The following is a 20773-nucleotide window of genomic DNA, read 5'->3' as shown; positions in this document are numbered from 1 at the left end:
ATACACTGAATTATTATTATTATTATTATTATCATCAAATTATTAACATCCCCTCTTGACCTGGCCTATTTGAATTGGTCCCTGTGTGCAATTTGGTGCATAATCTAGGGGAACAACATCACACTGCTACATATGCATTCGTAAATCAAATCCTTTCTTGAGTTGGGCTCTGAGATGGAACTACCGTTGAGCATCTGAGTTCATGGTTGTTTGTTGGGAAAGAGTTTGAGTGTGTATGAGTGTTCTGTGTGTGTGTGTGTGTGTGTGTGTGTGTGTGTGTGTGTGTGTGTGTGTGTGTGTGTGTGTGTGTGTGTGTGTGTGTGTGTGTGTGTGTGTGTGTGTGTGTGTGTGTGTGTGTGTGTGTGTATGTATCCCACAACTGCTGCTAGGGAGAAAATATGTTAGGGACAATATGGGATGAATTACAATAATTGTTTGCTAAAATAGTAATTGCTTGCCAAAAATGTGGAGTGGAGGACAATTGGAGGTTTACAACCTTTTCTGGCCCATGGTGTTGTATGTGAATGCTGATCCATTTAAGCTAGGAAAAGAGACCCTTATATCCAGTCCTGGACCACACACCCACTCCACTGAATAGCAGGCTAGTGATTGCTTTGCAGCACTTGCAGTTAGCCACTAATTCCTTCCAAACCACTCATTGCTGAGTTTGCGATTTCCAACTTATTGTGTAATGTTCATGTCCAATGGCCCATGAGCACTGATACGTTTTAGAATGAATTTATCTTCATATGACAAGGATTAAAAAGGATTTGCCAGTAGATTGTCGACTTGATTCATGATGATGACTGCTAGCTTGCTAGCTAAGATTTTGAAAGTACGGTGTTGACATGATCAGTCCAATCAAAGCTACGGTAGATATAACATGATTTGATGTCATTGTATCTGTGGCCAATGACTTTGAGCCTTCTTGGATGGGCACTTCTAATGTAAATCTATAGCAGCACCCAAGGGGCTTGAATTCTATGTGAAAACTCCAAGCATGAGAACGGGTTAAAACAGGCTTTGATTCCACTCATAAATTATATTACATGTAATTCAATTTCAATTTAAGGGGCGTTATTGGCATGGGAAACATATTTTACATTCCTAAAGCAAGTGAAATAATGTATCTACAGATGAAGTTGGAAGTTTACATACACCTTAGCCAAATACATTTAAACTCAGTTTTTCACAATTCCTGACATTTAATCCTAGTAAAAATTCCCTGTTTTAGATCATCTAGGATCACCACTTTATTTTAAGAATGTGAAATGTCAGAATAATAGTTGATAGAATGATTTATTTCAGCTTTTATTTCTTTCATCACATTCCCAATTGGTCAGACATTTACATACACTCAATTAGTATTTGGTAGCATTGCCTTTAAATGGTTTAACTTGGGTCAAACATTTCAGGTAGCCTTCCACAAGCTCCCCACAATAAGTTGGGTGAATTTTGGCCCATTCCTCCTGACAGAGCTGGTGTGACTGAGTCAGGTTAGTAGGCCTCCTTGCTCGAACACGCTTTTTCAGTTCTGCACTCAAATTTTCAATAGGATTGAGGTCAGGGCTTTGTGATGGCCACTCCAATACCTTGACTTTGTTGTCCTTGAGCCATTTTGTCACAACTTTGGAAGTATGCTTGGGGTCATTGTCCATCTGGAAGACCCATTTGGAAGTATGCTTGGGGTCATTGTCCATCTGGAAGACCCATTTGGAAGTATGCTTGGGGTCATTGTCCATCTGGAAGACCCATTTGGAAGTATGCTTGGGGTCATTGTCCATTTGGAAGACCCATTTGGAAGTATGCTTGGGGTCATTGTCCATCTGGAAGACACATTTGGAAGTATGCTTGGGGTCATTGTCCATTTGGAAGACCCATTTGCGACCAAGCTGTAACTTCCTGACTGATGTCTTGAGATGTTGCGTCAATATATCCACATACTTTTCCTGCCTCATGATGCCATCTATTTTGTGAAGTACATCAGTCCCTCCTGCAGCAAAGCACCCTCACAACATGATGCTGCCACCCGGAGCTAGTAGCTAGCTGTGCAAGACATTATATAGATTAAATGATAAGTACCATATCATTTTTAAATGTGTGCAATGGTCTTCTCCTTTGAGAAAACAACAGCTGATTCAAAGAGGGTGTAGCGGATATTACAACACTTCCGCAGTAGCCGCCAGGAGGATATTCTTGTGCATCCTCTGCTGAAGTAAGTAATCGAGGAGGGGAGAATACTGCTCCGTTCGCCTACTAACAAATGTACTCTTTCCTGGGGCCACTCGACCACTTATCGGTTTACGGGTCAAGGACAGAGGAATCGAGTCGAGGACAGAGAACAGACTTTACCTGATTGAGAATTTCACTGTGTGTGAGAGTTTGAAGAGAAACCCCTGCTTGCTACATTATTTGTATTAAACCACCAGATGACGTTATCCTCTTAGGGAAGATCCCTCTAGTCTAGTAGGGTCACTGTGGCCTGCTATGATGGTAAATGTGATATTTCAGATACAGGAAGAGGGTTCCAGTGCCCACAGACACCCATCTCATTCCCAGGACTTTAAGAGTCTATTGACGCACCGGCGCGTCAATTTAAGTAACATACAACAAAAACAAAACACATCAAAATGTGTCAGTTAAAGCTAGAGAGGTTTTTTTGCATGGGCCGCATCTCAACTCACTGCATCTGCGGTGGTAGGGGACCGAGCTGCAGTGGTAGGGGACCGAGCTGCAGTGGTAGGGGACCGAGCTGCAGTGGTAGGGGACCGAGCTGCAGTGGTAGGGGACCGAGCTGCAGTGGTAGGGGACCGAGCTGCAGTGGTAGGGGACCGAGCTGCAGTGGTAGGGGACCGAGCTGCAGTGGTAGGGGACCGAGCTGCAGTGGTAGGGGACCGAGCTGCAGTGGTGTTTGTCAGACCATGAGACAACCCGAAAATGTATCTTCTCATGAAATGTCTGTAGCGTCTGAATGGTCTACAAACTACTTACACTCTATGGAAAGGGGAGAGATTCTCACGACCACTGGTGTTCTCTGTTCTGCTCTATGACCCTCACAATTGGACTCGTCTGAAAGTAACCGGTACCGCTTAAAAAAATAGTTGGAGGTAGTTTTGTGTCCTTTGGTCTGATGAGTGCAAATTTGAGATTTTTGGTTCCAACTGCCGTGTCTTTGTGAGACGCAGAGTAGGTGAAAGGATGATCGCCACATGTGAGGTTCCCACCCTGAAGGATGGAGGAGGACGTGTGATGGTGCTTTGCTGGTGACATTGTGATTTATTTAGAATTCAAGGCATACTGAAACCAGCATGGCTACCACAGCATTCTGCAGTGATATGCCATCCCATCTGGTTTGCACTTAGTGGGACAATCATTTGTTTATCAACAGGACTATGACCCAAAACAGACCTCCAGGCTTTGTAAGGGATATTTGGTGGAGTGATGGAGTGCTGCATCAGATGACCTGGCCTCCACAATCTCTCGACCTCAACCCAATTGAGATGGTTTGGAATGAGTTGGACCACAGAGTGAAGGAAAAGCAGCCAACAAGTGCTGAGCTTATGTGGGAACTCTTCCAACAGTCTTGAAGAAGGATTCCAGGTGTAGCTGATTGAGAGAATGCCAAGAGTGTGCAAAGCTTTCATCAAGGCAAAGGGTGGCTACTTTGAATAATCTAAAAAATATTTTGATTTGTTTAAAACTTTTTGGTTACTACATGATTCCATGTGTTATTTCATAGTTTTGATGTCTTCACTATTATTCTACAATGTAGAAAATAGTAAAAATAAATGCAAAACCCTTGAATGAGTAGGTGTGCCCAAACTTTTGACTGGTATTGTATGTAAAAAAAAATAAAAAAAAAAAAAAAACATTTTGTTGAAATATTTTGTGTATGACGTCTTAGATTTACAGGGGTAATGGCATAGAGTAAATTGTAGCAATGTAAAGCACTCATAGGCCCCTTAGTGAGTGAATGAGTGTGGGAAGAGTAAATGTCCTAGGATGAATGAAAACAATGTTAACAACCTGCTTGAGTTATTGTTATTATGAGTTGTTATGGAGCTGGCAACACCAAGGTTGTGGGTTCAATTCCCACATTGGCTACATTTACTGTGTGTGTTAAGTGTAAGTGGTTTAGGATAGAGCCACCTGCTGAAGTGACTGTAGCACAGAGCCATGAGAGACACATTAAACCAGTCTTTGTGTCTGTGTCTGCGTGTGTGTTAGCGTTATAGCCTCTCTGTCATCCTGTGGGATTAACAGTACTTCTGACCAGCCCAGGGCCCGGTTTCCCATCATCCTATGGTTCTTAAATGAACTTAGCCTTCAGATGCTTTTTGGGAAACCGGGCCCTGATTACTCCCCTTGTCTAAACACCTTATAATCCACACGTGCCACATGGGCAGGGCAAGCACGTCACGCTTCTCTAAGAGGAGCGCTGAGGCAGTGTGGGAATCAGAACACACACACACTCCTGAGTCGCATGAGGATTGGACTATGAGCAGTTTGACTCGTACTAAAAAGAGAAAGGAAGTTATATAGTGGAATGTGTGTGCAAATAAAAAGTGTACTTTGCCCTTGGTCAAAGTGATAGTCTACTTGTAGTCTACTTCTACTTCCACATAAGCCCCATGATGTAGGCTTATGTGGAAGAGCAAACAAGGTGTCTGACACCTCAACACACAGCCAACACAGAGAGAATGCATCCATAACACCTTCTCAGTGATCACACCACACCACCAGGACCACGGGATGATTACACAACGTTACAATAATGACCCGATCAGCCTTTTGGTTCATAACAATGTCACTTTTTAATCGAATTTCCAATAATCAGAGAATATATCAATCCCTTTGTACAAAAATACCTGAACAGGATATACAACGTGGTTGATTCAGATGTCTTCCTGACATTTAGCTCTCAGAGAGAACAGGAGTGGACAGACACCTCCGTTAAAAGACATTAGCCGGGACTCAAACAAACCACAATGCGCCACCCACCGACGCACACTGCATTCGACTATTAAAAGGTCATTTTGCTGACATTCGCGGAGATCCTATTCTGGATAAATGCAGCGGGTATTGGCTAAAACATCAATTACCCTCAAAAGCCAAGTGCAGTGCGATGTCGGTTGTTGTGGATTGTGGGTTTGTTTGAATCCTTGCCCATGGGCTTGAGTGGTGCAGAACAGATGGGTTGTGTTCAGTAGTGAACAAAATGGATTAAACCAAAGTGTAACAAAGAAACTACCTGAACATATCCAATTGAAACAAACAAGATTATAGTTTCACCTTGCAAAAAGGTTCTGCTAGGGTTTGCCGTATGGAACAGGACCCTGGATACGGTACATGGAGTTAAGGGCAGAGAGACAGGGAAGGTATAAGGCTAGACTGGCACAGAATAAACTTTTGTCCAACCTTACATTTACTTTTTTATTTGTTTCCTGGCTAATTTGATAAATGTATGAGAGAGATATCCTTAGCTAGTTCCGTTTCAGTCTCTAGTCCCTAGCCCCCTCAAACTCAAGTCTGGACCTCGAAGCCAGTTAAACTGCATTTTTTCATTGTTCCCCTCTAATCAGGGAGTGATTTAGACCTGGGACACCAGGTGAGTGCAATTAATTAGCAGGTAGAACAGAAAACCAGCAAGCTCCGGACCTTGTAGGGTAAGAGTTGAATACCCCTGCCTTAAAATTGATCATGCCCTTTTTATGATGTAGGCCTAGATCAGAAAACCTGGATGGGTGAAGTAAGCAATATGTTCTCACCATTTGATTGTAAGGCAGGATTTCCCAAACTGGGTCCTGGGGCCCCCATGGGTGCACATTTTGTTTTGTGCCCTAGCACTACACAACTGATTCAAATAATCATCTAATTTTTATTATTTTAAATCAGCTGTGTAGTGTTAGGCCAAAAACCAAAACGTGCACCCTTTGGGGTCCCCAGGACCTAGCTTTGGAAACACCGGTGTAAGGAAAGCTGCATGGCCCGGATTCAATCAAAAGGTGCTTTGTCGACAAGTGCATTGCACTTTAAGGTATTTCCGCTTGTGCCGACATCTGCAGCGTTTACCATAAAGGTGATCTCCACAAACGTCAGGGAAATTGCATTTGAAAGGCGCATTGTCGACAGTGCAGTGGGCTTGTCGACAACACGCCTTTGATTGAATCCTAAGTCATGTTCAGGTCAGAGACTCATGACTTTGACAGCATCGAAAGTCCTTACATAGACAGTTAACATTCTCTGAGCCAGTCAGCTTATACATCCTGCAGAATTCAATGCATGCTAAAAGAGTCCAGTTTGAAAGCTTAATTTAATACTGTTTAGTTCTGGTATATTATTTTATATATATATATATAAAAGTTCAATTTGTGATAAAATCAAAAGCAAACAGTCAATAATTCAAATAATGAAAAAAAAATCTTCACCTTCATTTGAGACGGATTGATGAGTAAAAGCATAACGCCCAATACATAGGTAATGTCCTAAATGGCACCCTATTCCCTTTAATACTGCACTATATAGGGAATAGGGTGCCATTTGGAACACACTCATAGTGATCTGTAACCTAGATACAGTGTTAGATCTACAGCTTTTCCATAGTTTCACATTCTATAAAATAGATATTCATATACTGAATTTATATATACTGTACATCCAAATGATTGGACTTCTGTGAAGGATTGCATTATAACACAGTGATTAAGAGGCAAAGACTGAGAGAGTGAGACAGAGAGACAGAGAGAGACAAAGGGGTGGTTATCATTTTAGCCTGCCCTAACTGACTAAGATGTCCAGCCAGAGCTTCTGAAATGAGGTGAAGTATTTGATTGGTTGGTAGTGCAGACTCCTGTAGAGCCAGGTATGGTTCAGGAGTGATGGGACGGGAGCGACAACAGTGACGTTATTCAGAGAGCTGGCCTGGCAGAGTGCCTGGTAGCCCCTTGCTGATGTATATGTATGCGCGTGAGTCTAGTAAATCTGGTGGAAGCTTTGAGCAGGTATTATGTCACACACTCGCTAGGCCAACAGCTCTGCTGCTTCACGCTAGAAGACTGAGAAGGACGAGACAAGATAAGACGGGACAGGCCAGAATGGGTCGGGACAGAACAGTTTAGGACAGAACAGTTCAGGACAGAATATAGAATAGGGTAGGACAAGACAGAACAGGGTAGGACAAAACAGGGTGGGACCTTACAGGACCAAACAGGGGCTGGCTGAGTCCCAATACTCATAGAAATCTTCCTACTCGACCCTTTTTTCCATTCCTAAACAGGAGAGGAGGATTTGGAACATAATACATTTCAGATAAAATAATAGGTGGACTATGTGCATTATAATAGTATGACTTCACACACACACGCTCATACACACACACACAAGTCGAGAGAAACTAATTTAACTATGGCTGCAGCAAAGTCAACATAGCATACATTTCAAAATAAATACAGGCATGTTGGGGAGTGCTTTAAATGGATCCCTGTATTCTGAGAAGGAATACCCTCTCACAACTATTGGTCACTGATCAGTTAGGAACTCCCCTCACCTGGTTGTCTAGATCTTAATTGGACACAAATTGAAAGGACAAACCAAAAACCAGCAGACACTAGGTCCTTCATGGAATGAGTTTGACAAGGTGTGGGTCAGGGAAAATACAGCCAAACCTAGGTTCAAATACTACTTGAAATCTATCAGATACTTGGGAGATTGCCTTGAGTGCCAGAGGGGTGGGGTTTGAAGTTTTGGGACTGTTATATTGGTCTATTAAGCCAGGCAAGCTCAATCAAGCGCAGCAAGTAAGTGAAATGATTTCAAATAGTATTTGAACACAGCATCATGCTGACTGCAGTAGGAAGCTAACAACTGACTTGGAGAACACTTATTGACATTCATACAATACTGACTGGCGGTGATGAGGTTTTGTTCACTTACAGTGAAAAAATGCATTGGACATACGTTCTAAGTGCAATATTAGTGTGGGTATTGGAATGTAGCCTGAAAGATTGAACTCTTGACAGTACAAATTGAAGGTGTAGGGGGCAGGTTTGTGAGACTTCTCTTCCTTCCGTCCCGTTCTCATCTCTCTGAACTTTAGGGTTGATTTTAGGGAATGTTCTGGATTTTTAAAATGTTCTGATGGCATCAGGTAGAGCCGGACGTAGCAGGAACATAGAGTCTGGGGAGCCTTTCAAGACTGAGAGGCATGGCTCTCAGTCCTGAAAGGCTCTCCAGCCTCTAATCCAATCTAATCCAATCAGCAGGCTGGGATTTATTACGCAGAAAGAGAGGAGGAAGAGCAGGACAAAAGGAGAAGGAAGAGAGGAGGAATAGCAGGACAAAAGGAGAAGAAAGAGAGGAGGAATAGCAGGACAAAAGGAGAAGAAAGAGAGGAGGAATAGCAGGACAAAAGGAGGAGGAAGAGAGGAGGAAGAGCAGGACAAAAGGAGAAGAAAGAGAGGAGGAATAGCAGGACAAAAGGAGAAGAAAGAGAGGAGGAATAGCAGGACAAAAGGAGAAGAAAGAGAGGAGGAATAGCAGGACAAAAGGAGAAGGAAGAGAGGAGGAAGAGCAGGACAAAAGGAGAAGGAAGAGAGGAGGAATAGCAGGACAAAAGGAGAAGAAAGAGAGGAGGAATAGCAGGACAAAAGGAGAAGAAAGAGAGGAGGAATAGCAGGACAAAAGGAGAAGGAAGAGAGGAGGAAGAGCAGGACAAAAGGAGAAGGAAGAGAGGAGGAATAGCAGGACAAAAGGAGAAGAAAGAGAGGAGGAATAGCAGGACAAAAGGAGAAGAAAGAGAGGAGGAATAGCAGGACAAAAGGAGAAGGAAGAGAGGAGGAAGAGCAGGACAAAGGAGAAGAAAGAGAGGAGGAATAGCAGGACAAAAGGAGAAGGAAGAGAGGAGGAATAGCAGGACAAAAGGAGAAGGAAGAGAGGAGGAAGAGCAGTACAAGAAAGAGGAGGAAGAGCAGAACACGAGGAGAAGAATGAGAGGAGGAAGTGCAGGACATGAAAGAGGAGGAAGAGCAGAACACGAGGAGAAGAATGAGAGGAGGAAGAGCAGGACATGAAAGAGGAGGAAGAGCAGAACACGAGGAGAGGAATGAGAGGAGGAAGAGCAGGACAAAAGGAGAAGAATGAGAGGAGGAAGAGCAGGACTAGAGGAGAAGAAAGAGGAGGAAGAGCAGGACAAGAGGAGAAGAATGAGAGGAGGAAGAGCATGACAAAAGGAGAAGAAAGAGAAGAGGAAGGGCAGGACAAGAGGAGAAGAATGAGGAGGAAGAGCAGGACAAAAGGAGAAGAAAGAGAAGAGGAAGGGCAGGACAAGAGGAGAAGAATGAGGAGGAAGAGCAGGACATGAAAGAGGAGGAAGAGCAGAACATGAGGAGAAGAATGAGAGGAGGAAGAGCAGGACAAAAGGAGAAGAATGAGAGGAGGAAGAGCAGGACATGAAAGAGGAGGAAGAGCAGGACAAGAGGAGAAGAATGAGAGGAGGAAGAGCAGGACATGAAAGAGGAGGAAGAGCAGAACATGAGGAGAAGAATGAGAGGAGGAAGAGCAGGACAAGAGGAGAAGAAAGAGAGGAGGAAGAGCAGAACATGAGGAGCAGAAAGAGAGGAGGAAGAGCAGGTTGAGAAGGTGCATTCAGCTTCATTCAGTTTACAAGAGAACTGTAGGCTGTCTGTTCAGAAGTGCAAATAGTTCTGCAACATTAATACAACATCATCGCAATGCCATCAGCTCTGACAGGGAAGTTCACATCTCAAACAATCACCTGCCACTTCATACAAACGGCCAAAACAGTTTGCTTTTGTTCTGTTTGTTGATAGCTTTTTCTCTTCCTAGTGGCCGTGTATAAAGTATCGTAGATAGAGTGAGATGGTTGGTCCAATAAGGAAAGCAGAGGAAGGGCATGATGCCCCCAGGCAACGTCACGTTTCAGGATGCTCCCAGGCAACGTCACGTTTCAGGATGCCCCCAGGCAACGTCACGCTTCAGGATGCCCCCAGGCAACGTCACGTTTCAGGATGCCCCCAGGCAACGTCACGCTTCAGGATGCCCCCCAGGCAACGTCACGTTTCAGGATGCCCCCAGGCAACGTCACGTTTCAGGATGCCCCCCAGGCAACGTCACGCTTCAGGATGCCCCACCAGGATGCCCCGCCACGTTTCAGGATGCCCCCCAGCAACGCCACGTTTCAGGATGCCCCCAGGCAACGCCACGCTTTCAGGATGCCCCCAGGCAACGTCACGCTTCAGGATGCCCCCCAGGCAACGTCACACTTCAGGATGCCCCCAGACAACGTCACGTTTCCTGATGCCCGCCCCCCACCCAGACAACGTCCACGCTTCAGGATGCCCCCAGACAACGTCATGCTTCAGGATGCCCCCAGACAACGTAACGCTTCAGGATGCCCCCAGACAACGTCACGTTTCCGGATGCCCCCAGACAACGTCACGCTTCAGGATGCCCCCAGACAACGCAAGCTTCAGGATGTCCCCCAGACAACGTCACGTTTCAGGATGCCCCCCAGACAACGTCACGTTTCAGGATGCCCCCAGACAACGTCACGCTTCAGGATGCCCCCCAGACAACGTCACGCTTCAGGATGCCCCCCAGACAACGTCACGCTTCAGGATGCCAGATGGCAGCCAGATGGCAGCATGAAGCATCAGGTGATCAGCTTATAAAGACTGGACTGCACAGGTTGAATTTACACATGGTCAATCGTTGTGATCGATTCGATCCCTGATGATCAATAAAGAAGTGCGGGGAAACCAGCCCCCTGTCTATCGTCTGTCTGAGGTGGGTGAAGGAGGAGGAAACAGGGGCTTGATTGGATCCACAGATTACTATAGTACACCACATGTCTGTTTGTCTGTCGATTTATCTATCTGTGTGGCCACTTTCCAATCCCCCCCCCCAAATGTGTGCAATTGTTCACTACCCCTCATGCATTTTAAAAGCATTGGTGTAACTAAGCATGTACCATCAGCTTCCAACACTCCATTCCTTTCAAATCCACAAGGAACGAGTGAATAAGTGCACACTTGACGAGCTAGTGAACAAGGGGTAGAGAATTTAACTGCAGACAGAGAGTAGTTTAGTGAGATCAGAGGGCAGGCGTATGGTTCATGGGTCAGAGGTCAGGGGTGAAGGGTCACAAGGCAACGGCGGTACAGGGGTGTTTGAGCTTGCAGGGCAGCACCCCTCTGTTGAGCTGGTAGAACTCCACCAGGTGGATCAGGTCTGTGAACTTGGTGGAACCATCATCCAAACTGAACAACATCTGACCTTCCTCTTCACACTGTGAGAGAGAGGAGACAATATACAATACAGTTGAGAAGGAGGCAGGAGATAGGATGTGAGAGCAAACTTAGATGGAGCCAAATTGGATGAACAAGAAGGAAGTGGAACCGAATAGAGGTAGATGAGTATAAAGAACTGACCGGTAGGATCTGGAAGTGTCTGATCTTCTGGTGGTGGCACAAGGTCAGGACAAACGCCTTGGGGTTACTTTGACTGTCTCTCAGCAGGAACAACCTGACACACCCACACATAAAACATTTTCACTAATGCTGTACATCTATACATAGGGATGGTCTGTGGGTATTGGGATGGATGGGAGGGTGGCTTAAGAAGGATAATACAGCTTCTAAGCCTTACCCGTCTACTTGTCCTTGTTGCATGATCATCTTGTGGGACTCTTCTCTAATGATGCGACCATGGAACCATAGCTGTGTTCTATGGATCACTGAAAGACAACATCAGGTTTCAGGTGTCTGAAAGATATTTTCGGCTTTCAATGTATAAACACAAGATGTGCACTATACAGCTTTACACATGCAGAGATACAAGCAGCCTGCATCCAAAATGGCACCCTTTCCCTATATAGTGTTCTTCTTATGACCAGGGCCCATAAGTAGTGCACAATGAAGGAAATAGGGTGCCATTTGGGAGGTAACCACAGATGTAGGAACTGCTTCATATCCCACTTGTGTAACATACACTCCATTAAATCAACCCTTAACCGACAATGCAGTTAAGTAAAAAGTGAATTAAGTAAAAAATCTAATTAAAATAACACAATTAAAGAGCAGTAGTAAAATAACAGTAGCGAGGCTATATACAGGGGGTACCGGTACAGAGTCAATGTGCTGGGGTACAGGTTAGTCGAGGTCATTGAGGTAATATGTACATTTAGGTAGAGTTAAATTGAGTTAAAAGGGGGGGGGAGAGACAATGCAAATAGTCTTGGTAGCCATTTGATTAGCTGTTCAGAAGTTTTATGACTCGGGGGGTAGAAGCTGTTCAGAAGACTTTTGGACCTAGACTTGGTGCTCCGGTACTGCTTGCTGTGCGGTAGCAGAGAGAACAGTCTATGACTACGTTGGCTGGAATCTTTGACCATTTTTAGGGCCTTCATCTGACACCACCTGGTATAGAGGTCCTGGATGGCAGGAAGCCTGGCCCCAGTGATGTACTGGGCCGTACGCACAACCCTCTGTAGTGCCTTGCGGTCAGAGGCCGAGCAGTTGCCATACCAGGCAGTGATGCTCTCGATGGTGCAGCTGTAGAACCTTTTGAGGATCTGAGGACCCATGCTGTGCCATCTTCACGACTGTCTTGGTGTGTTTGGACTATGATAGTTTGTTGGTGATGTGGACACCAAGGAACTTGAAGCTTTCAAGCTAGTCCACTACAGTTCCGTCGATGACAATGGGGGCGTACTCAGTCCTCCTTTTCCTGTAGTCATCAACAAACATCTCCATTGCCTTGATCACATTGAGGGAGAGGTTGTTATCCTGGCACCACACGGCCAGGTCTCTAACCTCCTCCCTATAGGCTGTCTCATCGTTGTCGGTGATCAGGTCTACCACTGTTGTGTCGTCGGCAAACTTAATGATGGTGTTGGAGTCGTGCCTGGCCATGCAGTCATGGGTGAACAAAGAGTAGAGGAGGGGACTGGGGACGCACCCCTGAGGGGCCCCTGTGTTGTGGATCAGCGTGGCAGATGTATTGTTACTTACCCTTACCACCTGGGGGTGGCCCATCAGCAAGTCCAGCATCCAGTTGCAGAGGGAGGTGTTTAGTTCCAGGGTGGAATGCAATAGTGATTGCATCATCTGTGGATCTGTTGGGACGGTGATACAAATTGGAGTGGGTCTAGGGTATCTGGGATGATGGTGTTGATGTGATCAACCTTTCAAAGCACTTCATGGCTACAGATGTGAGAGCTTCGGGTCAGTAGACATTTAGGCAGGTTACCATAGTGTTCTTGGGTGCAGGGACTATGGTGGTCTGCTTGAAATATGCTGTCAGGGAGAGGTTGACAATGTCAGTTGCCAGTTGGTCAGTGCATGCTCGGAGTACACTTCCTGGTAACCCATCTGAACCTGCGGCCTTTTGAATGTTGACCTGTTTAAAGGGCTTACTCACATCGGCTACGGAGAGCGTGATCACACAGTCGTCCGGAACGGCTGATACATGCTTCAGTGTTGCTTGCGAGCATAGAAGTTATTTAGCTCATCTGGTAGGCTCGTGTCACTGGACAGCTCGTGGCTGTGCTTTCCTTTGTAGTCTGTAATAGTTTGCAAGCCCTGCCACAATAGTTTGCAAGCCCTGCCACATCCGACGAGCATTGGAGCCAGTGTGGTATGATTCAATCTTAGTCCTGTACTGATGCTTTGCCTGTTTGATGGTTCATCGGAGGGCATAGCGGGATTTCTTATAAGCGTCTGGGTTAGAGTCCCGCTCCTTGAAAGTGGCAGCTCTACCGTTAAACTCTGTGCGATGTTGCCTGTAATCCATGCCTTCTGGTTGGGTATGTACGTACGGACACTGTGGACGACATCGTCGTCGATGCACTTATTGATGAAGCCAGTTACTGATGTGGTGGACTCCTCAATGCCATTGGAAGAATCTGTGCAAGAAAAACAGCCCTGTAGCTGAGCATCTGCGTCATCTGACCGAGTCACTGGTGCTTCCTGCTTTAGTTTTAGCATGTAAGGATAGAGGATAGAGTTATGGTCAGATTTGCCAAATGGAGGGCGAGGGAGAGCTTTGTACACATCTCTGTGTGTGGAGTAAATGTGGCCTAGAGTTATTTTTCCTCTGGTTGCACATTTAACATGCTGATAGAAATGAGCTATAAATGGATTTAAGTTTCCCTGCATTAAAGTCCCCGGCCACTAGGAGCGCTGCCTCTGGATGAGTGTTTTTTGCTTATGTTTGCTTATGGTGGAATACAGCTCATTGAGTGTGGTTTTATTGCCAGCATTGGTTTGTAGGTGGTAAATAGACAGCTACGAAAAATATAGATGAAAACTCTCTTGGTAAATAGTGTGGTCTACAGCTTATCATGAGATACTCTATCTCAGGCGAGGAAAACCTTAATATTAGATTTCGTGCACCAGCTGTTGTTTACAAATATACACAGACTGCCACCCCATGTCTTACTTGAGGCAGCTGTTCTATCTTGCCGATGCAGCGTAAACCCTTCAAGCTGTAGGTTATCAGTGTTTATCGTTCAGCCATGACTCGTGAAACATAAGATGTTACAGTTTTTAATGTCCCGTTGGTAGGATATTCATGATCAAGCTTGTCTATTTTGTTATCCAATGATTGTACGTTGGCTAATAGGATTGATGGTGTAGGCAGATTACACACTCGCTGTCGGATCCTTACAAGGTACCCAGACCAAAATCCCAGATCTCTTTCACATGAAAATGACGGGGATTTGGGCCTTGTCGGGTGTCTGTGGTAAATTATTTGCGTTCGACTCGTTAAAGAAAAAATCTTTGGCCAGTACGAGGTGAGTAATCGCTGTCCTGATATACAGAAGCTATTTTCGATCATAAGAGACAGTGGCATAAACATTATGAACAAAATAAGTCACAAATAACAATAGCACAATTGGTTAGGAGTCCGTAAAACGGCAGCGATCTGCTCCGGCACCATCTAGCAATACTAAGTATTTATGAAGTTACTGTTAAATGTTGTTACTAGTGTAATTATTACAGTACTACTATCCATGTATAAGAGCAAAGTCATGTAAAGTGTAGGGTACCTGAGCTGAGAGAAGATGGGTGGAGGAGGCTGGGGCTGCCCAGAGCATTCATACGGTGACCACGTTTCTGACGGCAGGAAAGATCAAAAAACAAAACTATTTTAGATTCAGAATGACAGAAGTACACCTTCTTCTTAGTCTGAGTTTCCCAATCTTCCATCCCATCCACTTCCTCTCCTTCCTACTCTCCTCCTCACCCTCCATGTCTGTCCCTCCTCCACCGCGGCACTCTGTGCTTCCAGAGGGTTCTCTATGACGCGTCCCGTCCTGCCAGAGAAGTCCATGGCCACCAGAGAGTTCTCAGACACACTCCTCTACAGAGACAGAGAACTTGTCTGAGCCACGCTACCGCTCTCCAATAGATTCTAGTTTGCTTAAATAGAGTAGGGAATAGAAACATGTGAATAAGAATCTTACCACAGGAGTAGAGAAGTGTGAGACAGGAGACTCCCGCTGCTGAGGACTCTTGTAGTTCTGATACAGTAATATCCCATACTGTCAAAACAGAACATATATGTAGCGCACAACAAAATACATTTTCAAGTAATAAATATAAATGAAACATCAGTTATACAGAAGATTATGTGAGAGTGTGTGTGTGTGTGTGTGTGTACTGTACCTTTAACAGTCTGAAAGCAGTCATCCAGCAGGTTCTGCTCTGTTCATCTTCGGCGCACAGCATCCTCAGCTCCTTGCACTCACTCCTCACCTTACTGGGCTGTCAATCAAACAATCAGCCAATCATTGAACCTTACTGGGCTGTCAATCAAACAATCAAATGTTCAGTTAGACAACCCGTCAGCCAGTATTCACTAAATCTATAACTAGATATTGCTTGAAGCTCTTTAATATTCTCTCCAACTAAGATCACTGCCCGGTATGGCAATTGCTTGGCATCCGATCGAAAGGCGCTACAGAGGGTGGTGCATACAGCCCAGTACATCACTGGGGTTGAGCTCCCTGCCATTCAGGACCTCTATACCAGTCGGTGTCAGTTGAAGGCCCTAAAAATTGCCAATGCCTCCAGCCACCCAAGCCACCCAAGCCATAGACTGTTCTTTCTGCTACTGCACGGCAAGCAGTACTGATGCACCTATAATACGTTGCATGGACTCATTCTGGTGGGCACTAATAGTGTTTAACATAGTGTTTTTGAATGACTACCTCGTCTCTGTACCCCACACAAGCAATTATCTGTAAGGTCCCTCAGTCGTGCAGTGAATTTCAAACACAGATTCAACCACAAAGTCCAGGGAGGTTTAACAATGCCTCGCAAAGAAGGGCACCTATTTGTTTAAAAAAAGGAAAAAAAGTCTAACCTTTATTCGACAGTGCATTAGTCCGCTGCATTATTCGGAAGACACTGAATACTCCTTTGAACATGGTGAAGTTATTAATTACACTATAGATGGTATATCAATACACTCAGTCACTACAAATATGATTTAAAAAAAAGATTTCACCTTTTTAACTAGTCAAGTCAGTTAAGAACATATTCTTATTTACAATGACGGCCTAAGATACAAGCATCCTTCCTAACTCAGCTGTCAGAGAGAAAGGAAACCGGTCAGGGATTTCACCATAAGGCCAATAAAGACTTTAAAAGTTACAGAGCTTAATGTCTGTGACAGGAGAAAACTGAGGATGGATCAACAACATTGTAGTTAATCCACAATACTAACCGAATTGACGGAGTGAAAAGAAGGAAGCCTGGACCGAATAACATATTCCAAAACATGTATCCGTTTTGCAACAAGGTACTAAGTAATACTGCAAAAACATTTTGGCAAAGCAATTCACTTTTTTGTCCTGAATACAAAGTATTATGTTAGGGGCAAATCCAATACAACACACACGGTGTACCATTCTCCATATCTTCGAGCATAGTGGTGGCCGCATCATGTTATGGGTATGCTTGTAATCATTAAGGACGGGGGAGTTTTTCAGGATAAAAAATAAATGGAACAGCGCTAAGTACAGGCAAAATCCTATAAAAAACCTGGTTCAGTCTGCTTTACACCGGACACTGGGAGATGAATTCACCTTCCAGCAGGACAATAACCTAAAACACAAATCTACACTGGAGTTGCTTACCAAGAAGACAGTTAACATTCCTGAGTGGCCAAGTTACAGTTTTTACTTAAATCTACTTGAAAGTGGTTGTCTAGCAATGATCAACCACCAATGACAGAGATTGCAGAATTTTGAAAAAAATTTACGTGCAAATGTTGCACAATCCAGGTGTGGAAAGCTTTTAGAGACTTAACCAGAAAGACTCACTGCTGTTATCACTGCCAAAGGTGTTTCTACAAATTATTGCCTCAGTGGTGTGAATACTTAGGTAAATGAGAAATATAATACATATAATATAATAAAATAATACATTTTAACTTTGTCATTATGGGGTACTGTGTCTAAATATAAAAATATATATATTTAATCCATTTAGAATTCAGGCTGTAACACAAACTGTGGAATAAGTCAAGGGGAATGAATCGTTTCTAAAGGCTAAGATATCGTTACTCATTGTGTATTTATTATTACATGTTTTACTATTTCTATTATTTCTCTATTTTCTTTCTCTCTTTATTGTTGTGAAGGGCCCATAAGTAAGCATTGCACTGTCAGTCTACACCTGTTGTTTATGAAGCATATGACAAATAACAATTGTGTGTCAGGCTCAGTGTGTCCTAGCAGGCCCTGTCCCAGCCTATCCCACTAGGCTGAGCCAGTATAACCTGGTTACCTCCAGGGATAACCCCCGCAGAGGTAAACACATTACAGGACTGTCTATCTGCTACCTGGGGCCAGTGTGTGTGAGTGTGTCCCTCACCTTGATACAGAACTGGTAGTCAGTGGGGGCGTTGTGCAGCTTCCTCCCTGTGGTCACTGTGAACACACTACTGTCCTCCAGGTCTGACAACAACTGGAGGTGTCTGGGCTCCTTGAGAGAGGATGGACGTAGGGAGGAGGTTTGAACAGTCCTTCCTTGGAGTAGTTTCTTTAGTGCAGTGCACTAAACAGACAATTGGGCACTAGGGCAATGAGAAGTAATTTTGGCCACATCCCTTCTTCCTACCTTGGAGGATCCTTTAGTGGAGGAGTAGAGTCCAGAGCGTCTGAGGAACATGGAGAGTCTCTTCCAGGACTTCCTGCCAGACTCCTTCAGATAGAGGAACCCCTGCACCTCCGGACAGCTGCTGGAGTTCAGGAAGTTCTGTACCAAAACACACACAGGAGTGAGTAAGGACTCTCTGGAATGACTTAAATGTAAATGTAAATGAATGTGTGCGTGTGCTTGTGGATGTGGAGGTGGGGATAGAGGTGTGCATATGTGTACATGCACAGGTCAACATTCACAAGGCCGCGGGGCCAGACGGAATACCAGGACATGTGCTCCGGGCATGTGCTGACCAACTGGCAGGTGTCTTCACTGACATTTTCAACATGTCCCTGATTGAGTCTGTAATATCAAAATGTTTCAAGCAGACCACCATAGTCCCTGTGCCCAAGAACACTAAGAACACATGAAGTGCTTTGAAAGGCTGGTAATAGCTCACATTAACACCATTATCTCAGAAATCCTAGAGCCACTCCAATTTGCATACCCCCATACACATCCACAGATGATGTAATCTCTGTTGCACTCCACCATGTGGAGAATGCTATTCATTGACTATAGCTCAGCGTTCAACACCATATTACCCTCAAAACTCATCACTAAGCTAAGGATCATGGGACTAAACACCTCCTTCTGCAACTGGATCCTGGACTTCCTGACAGGCCACCCCCAGGTGGAGAGGGTAGGTAGCAACACATCTGCCATGCTGATCCTCAACACTGGAGCCCCTCAGGGGTGCGTGCTCAGTCCCCTCTACTCCACCCCAGTCATAGACTGTTCTCTCTACTACTGCATGGCAACCCCCAAGCCATAAGACTCCTGAACATGCACTCAAATGGCTACCCGGACTATTTGCATTGTCCCGAACCCCCCAACCCCTCTTTTACGCTGATGTTACTGTCTGTTTATCATATATGCATAATCAGATTAACTATACATTCATGTACATACTACCTCAATTAGCCCGACTAACCGGTGCCCCCACACATTGGTTACCCGGACTATCTGCATTGGGTTCTGCCCACCACCAACCCCTCTTTTACGCAACTGCTACTCTCCGTTTATCATATATGCATAGTCACTTTAACCATACCTACATGTACATACTACCTCAATTAGCCCGACTAACCGGTACCTGTATATAGCCTCGCTACTGTATATAGCCTCGCTACTGTATATAGCCTCGCTACTGTATATTTGGACACTGTGCTATCTAACCTCTAAACGAGCTTCCATGCCATACAACACTCCTTCCGTGGCCTCCAACTGCTCTTAAACGCTAGTAAAACCAAATGCATGCTTTTCAACCGTTCGCTGCCTGCACCCGCACACCTGACCAGCATCACCACCCTGGATGGTTCCGACCTTGAATATGTGGACATCTATAAGTACCTAGGTGTCTGGCTAGACTGTAAACTCTCCTTCCAGACTCATATCAAACATCTCCAATTGAAAATCAAATCAAGAGTCTGCTTTCTATTCCGCAACAAAGCCTCCTTCACTCACGCAGCCAAACTTACCCTAGTAAAACTGACTATCCTACCGATCCTCGACTTCGGCGATGTCATCTACAAAATTGCTTCCAACACTCTACTCAGCAAACTAGATGCAGTTTATCACAGTGCCATCCGTTTTGTCACTAAAGCACCTTATTCCACCCACCACTGCGACCTGTATGCTCTAGTCGGCTGGCCCTCGCTACATATTCGTCGCCAGACCCACTGGCTCCAGGTCATCTACAAGTCCATGCTAGGTAAAGCTCCACCTTATCTCAGTTCACTGGTCACGATGGCAACACCCACCCATAACACGTGCTCCAGCAGGTGCATCTCACTGATCATCCCTAAAGCCAACACCTCATTTGGCCGCCTTTCGTTCCAATTCTCTGCTGCCTGTGACTGGAATGAATTGCAAAAATCGCTGAAGTTGGAGACTTTTATCTCCCTCACCAACTTCAAACATCTGCTATTTGAGCAGCTAACCGATCGCTGCCGCTGTACATAGTCTATCGGTAAATAGCCCACCCATTTTTTCCTACCTCATCCCCATACTGTTTTTATTTATTTTATTTTCTGCTCTTTTGCACACCAATATCTCTACATGACCATCTGATCATTTATCACTCCAGTGTTAATCTGCAAAATTGTAATTATTCGCCTACCTCCTCATGCCTTTTGCACACAATGTATATAGGCTCTCCTTTTTTCTACTGTATTATTGACTTGTTAATTATTTACTCCATATGTAACTCTGTGTTGTCTGTTCACACTGCTATGCTTTATCTTGGCCAGGTCGCAGTTGCAAATGAGAACTTGTTCCCAACTAGCCTACCTGGTTAAATAAAGGTGAAATAAAGAATAAATAAAAATTATAGCCTCGCTACTGTATATGGGGCGGCAGGGTAGCCTAGTGGTTAGAGCGTTGGACTAGTAACCGGAAGGTTGCGAGTTCAAACCCCCCGAGCTGACAAGCTACAAATCTGTCGTTCTGCCCCTGAACAGGCAGTTAACCCACTGTTCCCAGGCCGTCATTGAAAATAAGAATGTGTTCTTAACTGACTTGCCTGGTTAAATAAAGGTAAAATA

The 20773-nt window shown here is 44.7% G+C and overlaps 1 protein-coding gene across 2 annotated transcripts in view; it reads right to left on the bottom strand.

The window, feature by feature from the left end:
- Positions 1-10529: 10529 nt before the first annotated feature.
- The window catches only part of LOC124012586 (growth factor receptor-bound protein 10-like), a 60069-nt gene continuing 49825 nt past the window's right edge, over positions 10530-20773 (bottom strand). For both annotated transcript variants that reach the window (XM_046326360.1, XM_046326361.1), the window contains 9 exons: positions 18147-18284; positions 17901-18011; positions 15687-15785; positions 15485-15562; positions 15265-15381; positions 15068-15134; positions 11665-11752; positions 11448-11541; positions 10530-11305 (listed from right to left, as the gene is read on the bottom strand). In XM_046326360.1, the coding sequence (XP_046182316.1) occupies positions 11159-11305; positions 11448-11541; positions 11665-11752; positions 15068-15134; positions 15265-15381; positions 15485-15562; positions 15687-15785; positions 17901-18011; positions 18147-18284 (939 nt within the window). In that variant the 3' untranslated portion in view covers positions 10530-11158. The remainder of the gene's footprint in view (positions 11306-11447; positions 11542-11664; positions 11753-15067; positions 15135-15264; positions 15382-15484; positions 15563-15686; positions 15786-17900; positions 18012-18146; positions 18285-20773) is intronic.

The sequence above is a fragment of the Oncorhynchus gorbuscha genome, linkage group LG24 (genome assembly GCF_021184085.1).
Source record: "Oncorhynchus gorbuscha isolate QuinsamMale2020 ecotype Even-year linkage group LG24, OgorEven_v1.0, whole genome shotgun sequence".
Lineage (NCBI taxonomy): Eukaryota > Metazoa > Chordata > Actinopteri > Salmoniformes > Salmonidae > Oncorhynchus > Oncorhynchus gorbuscha.
The sequence above is the reverse complement of the archived record's forward strand: the minus strand, read 5'-3'. Positions and strand labels throughout refer to the sequence as shown.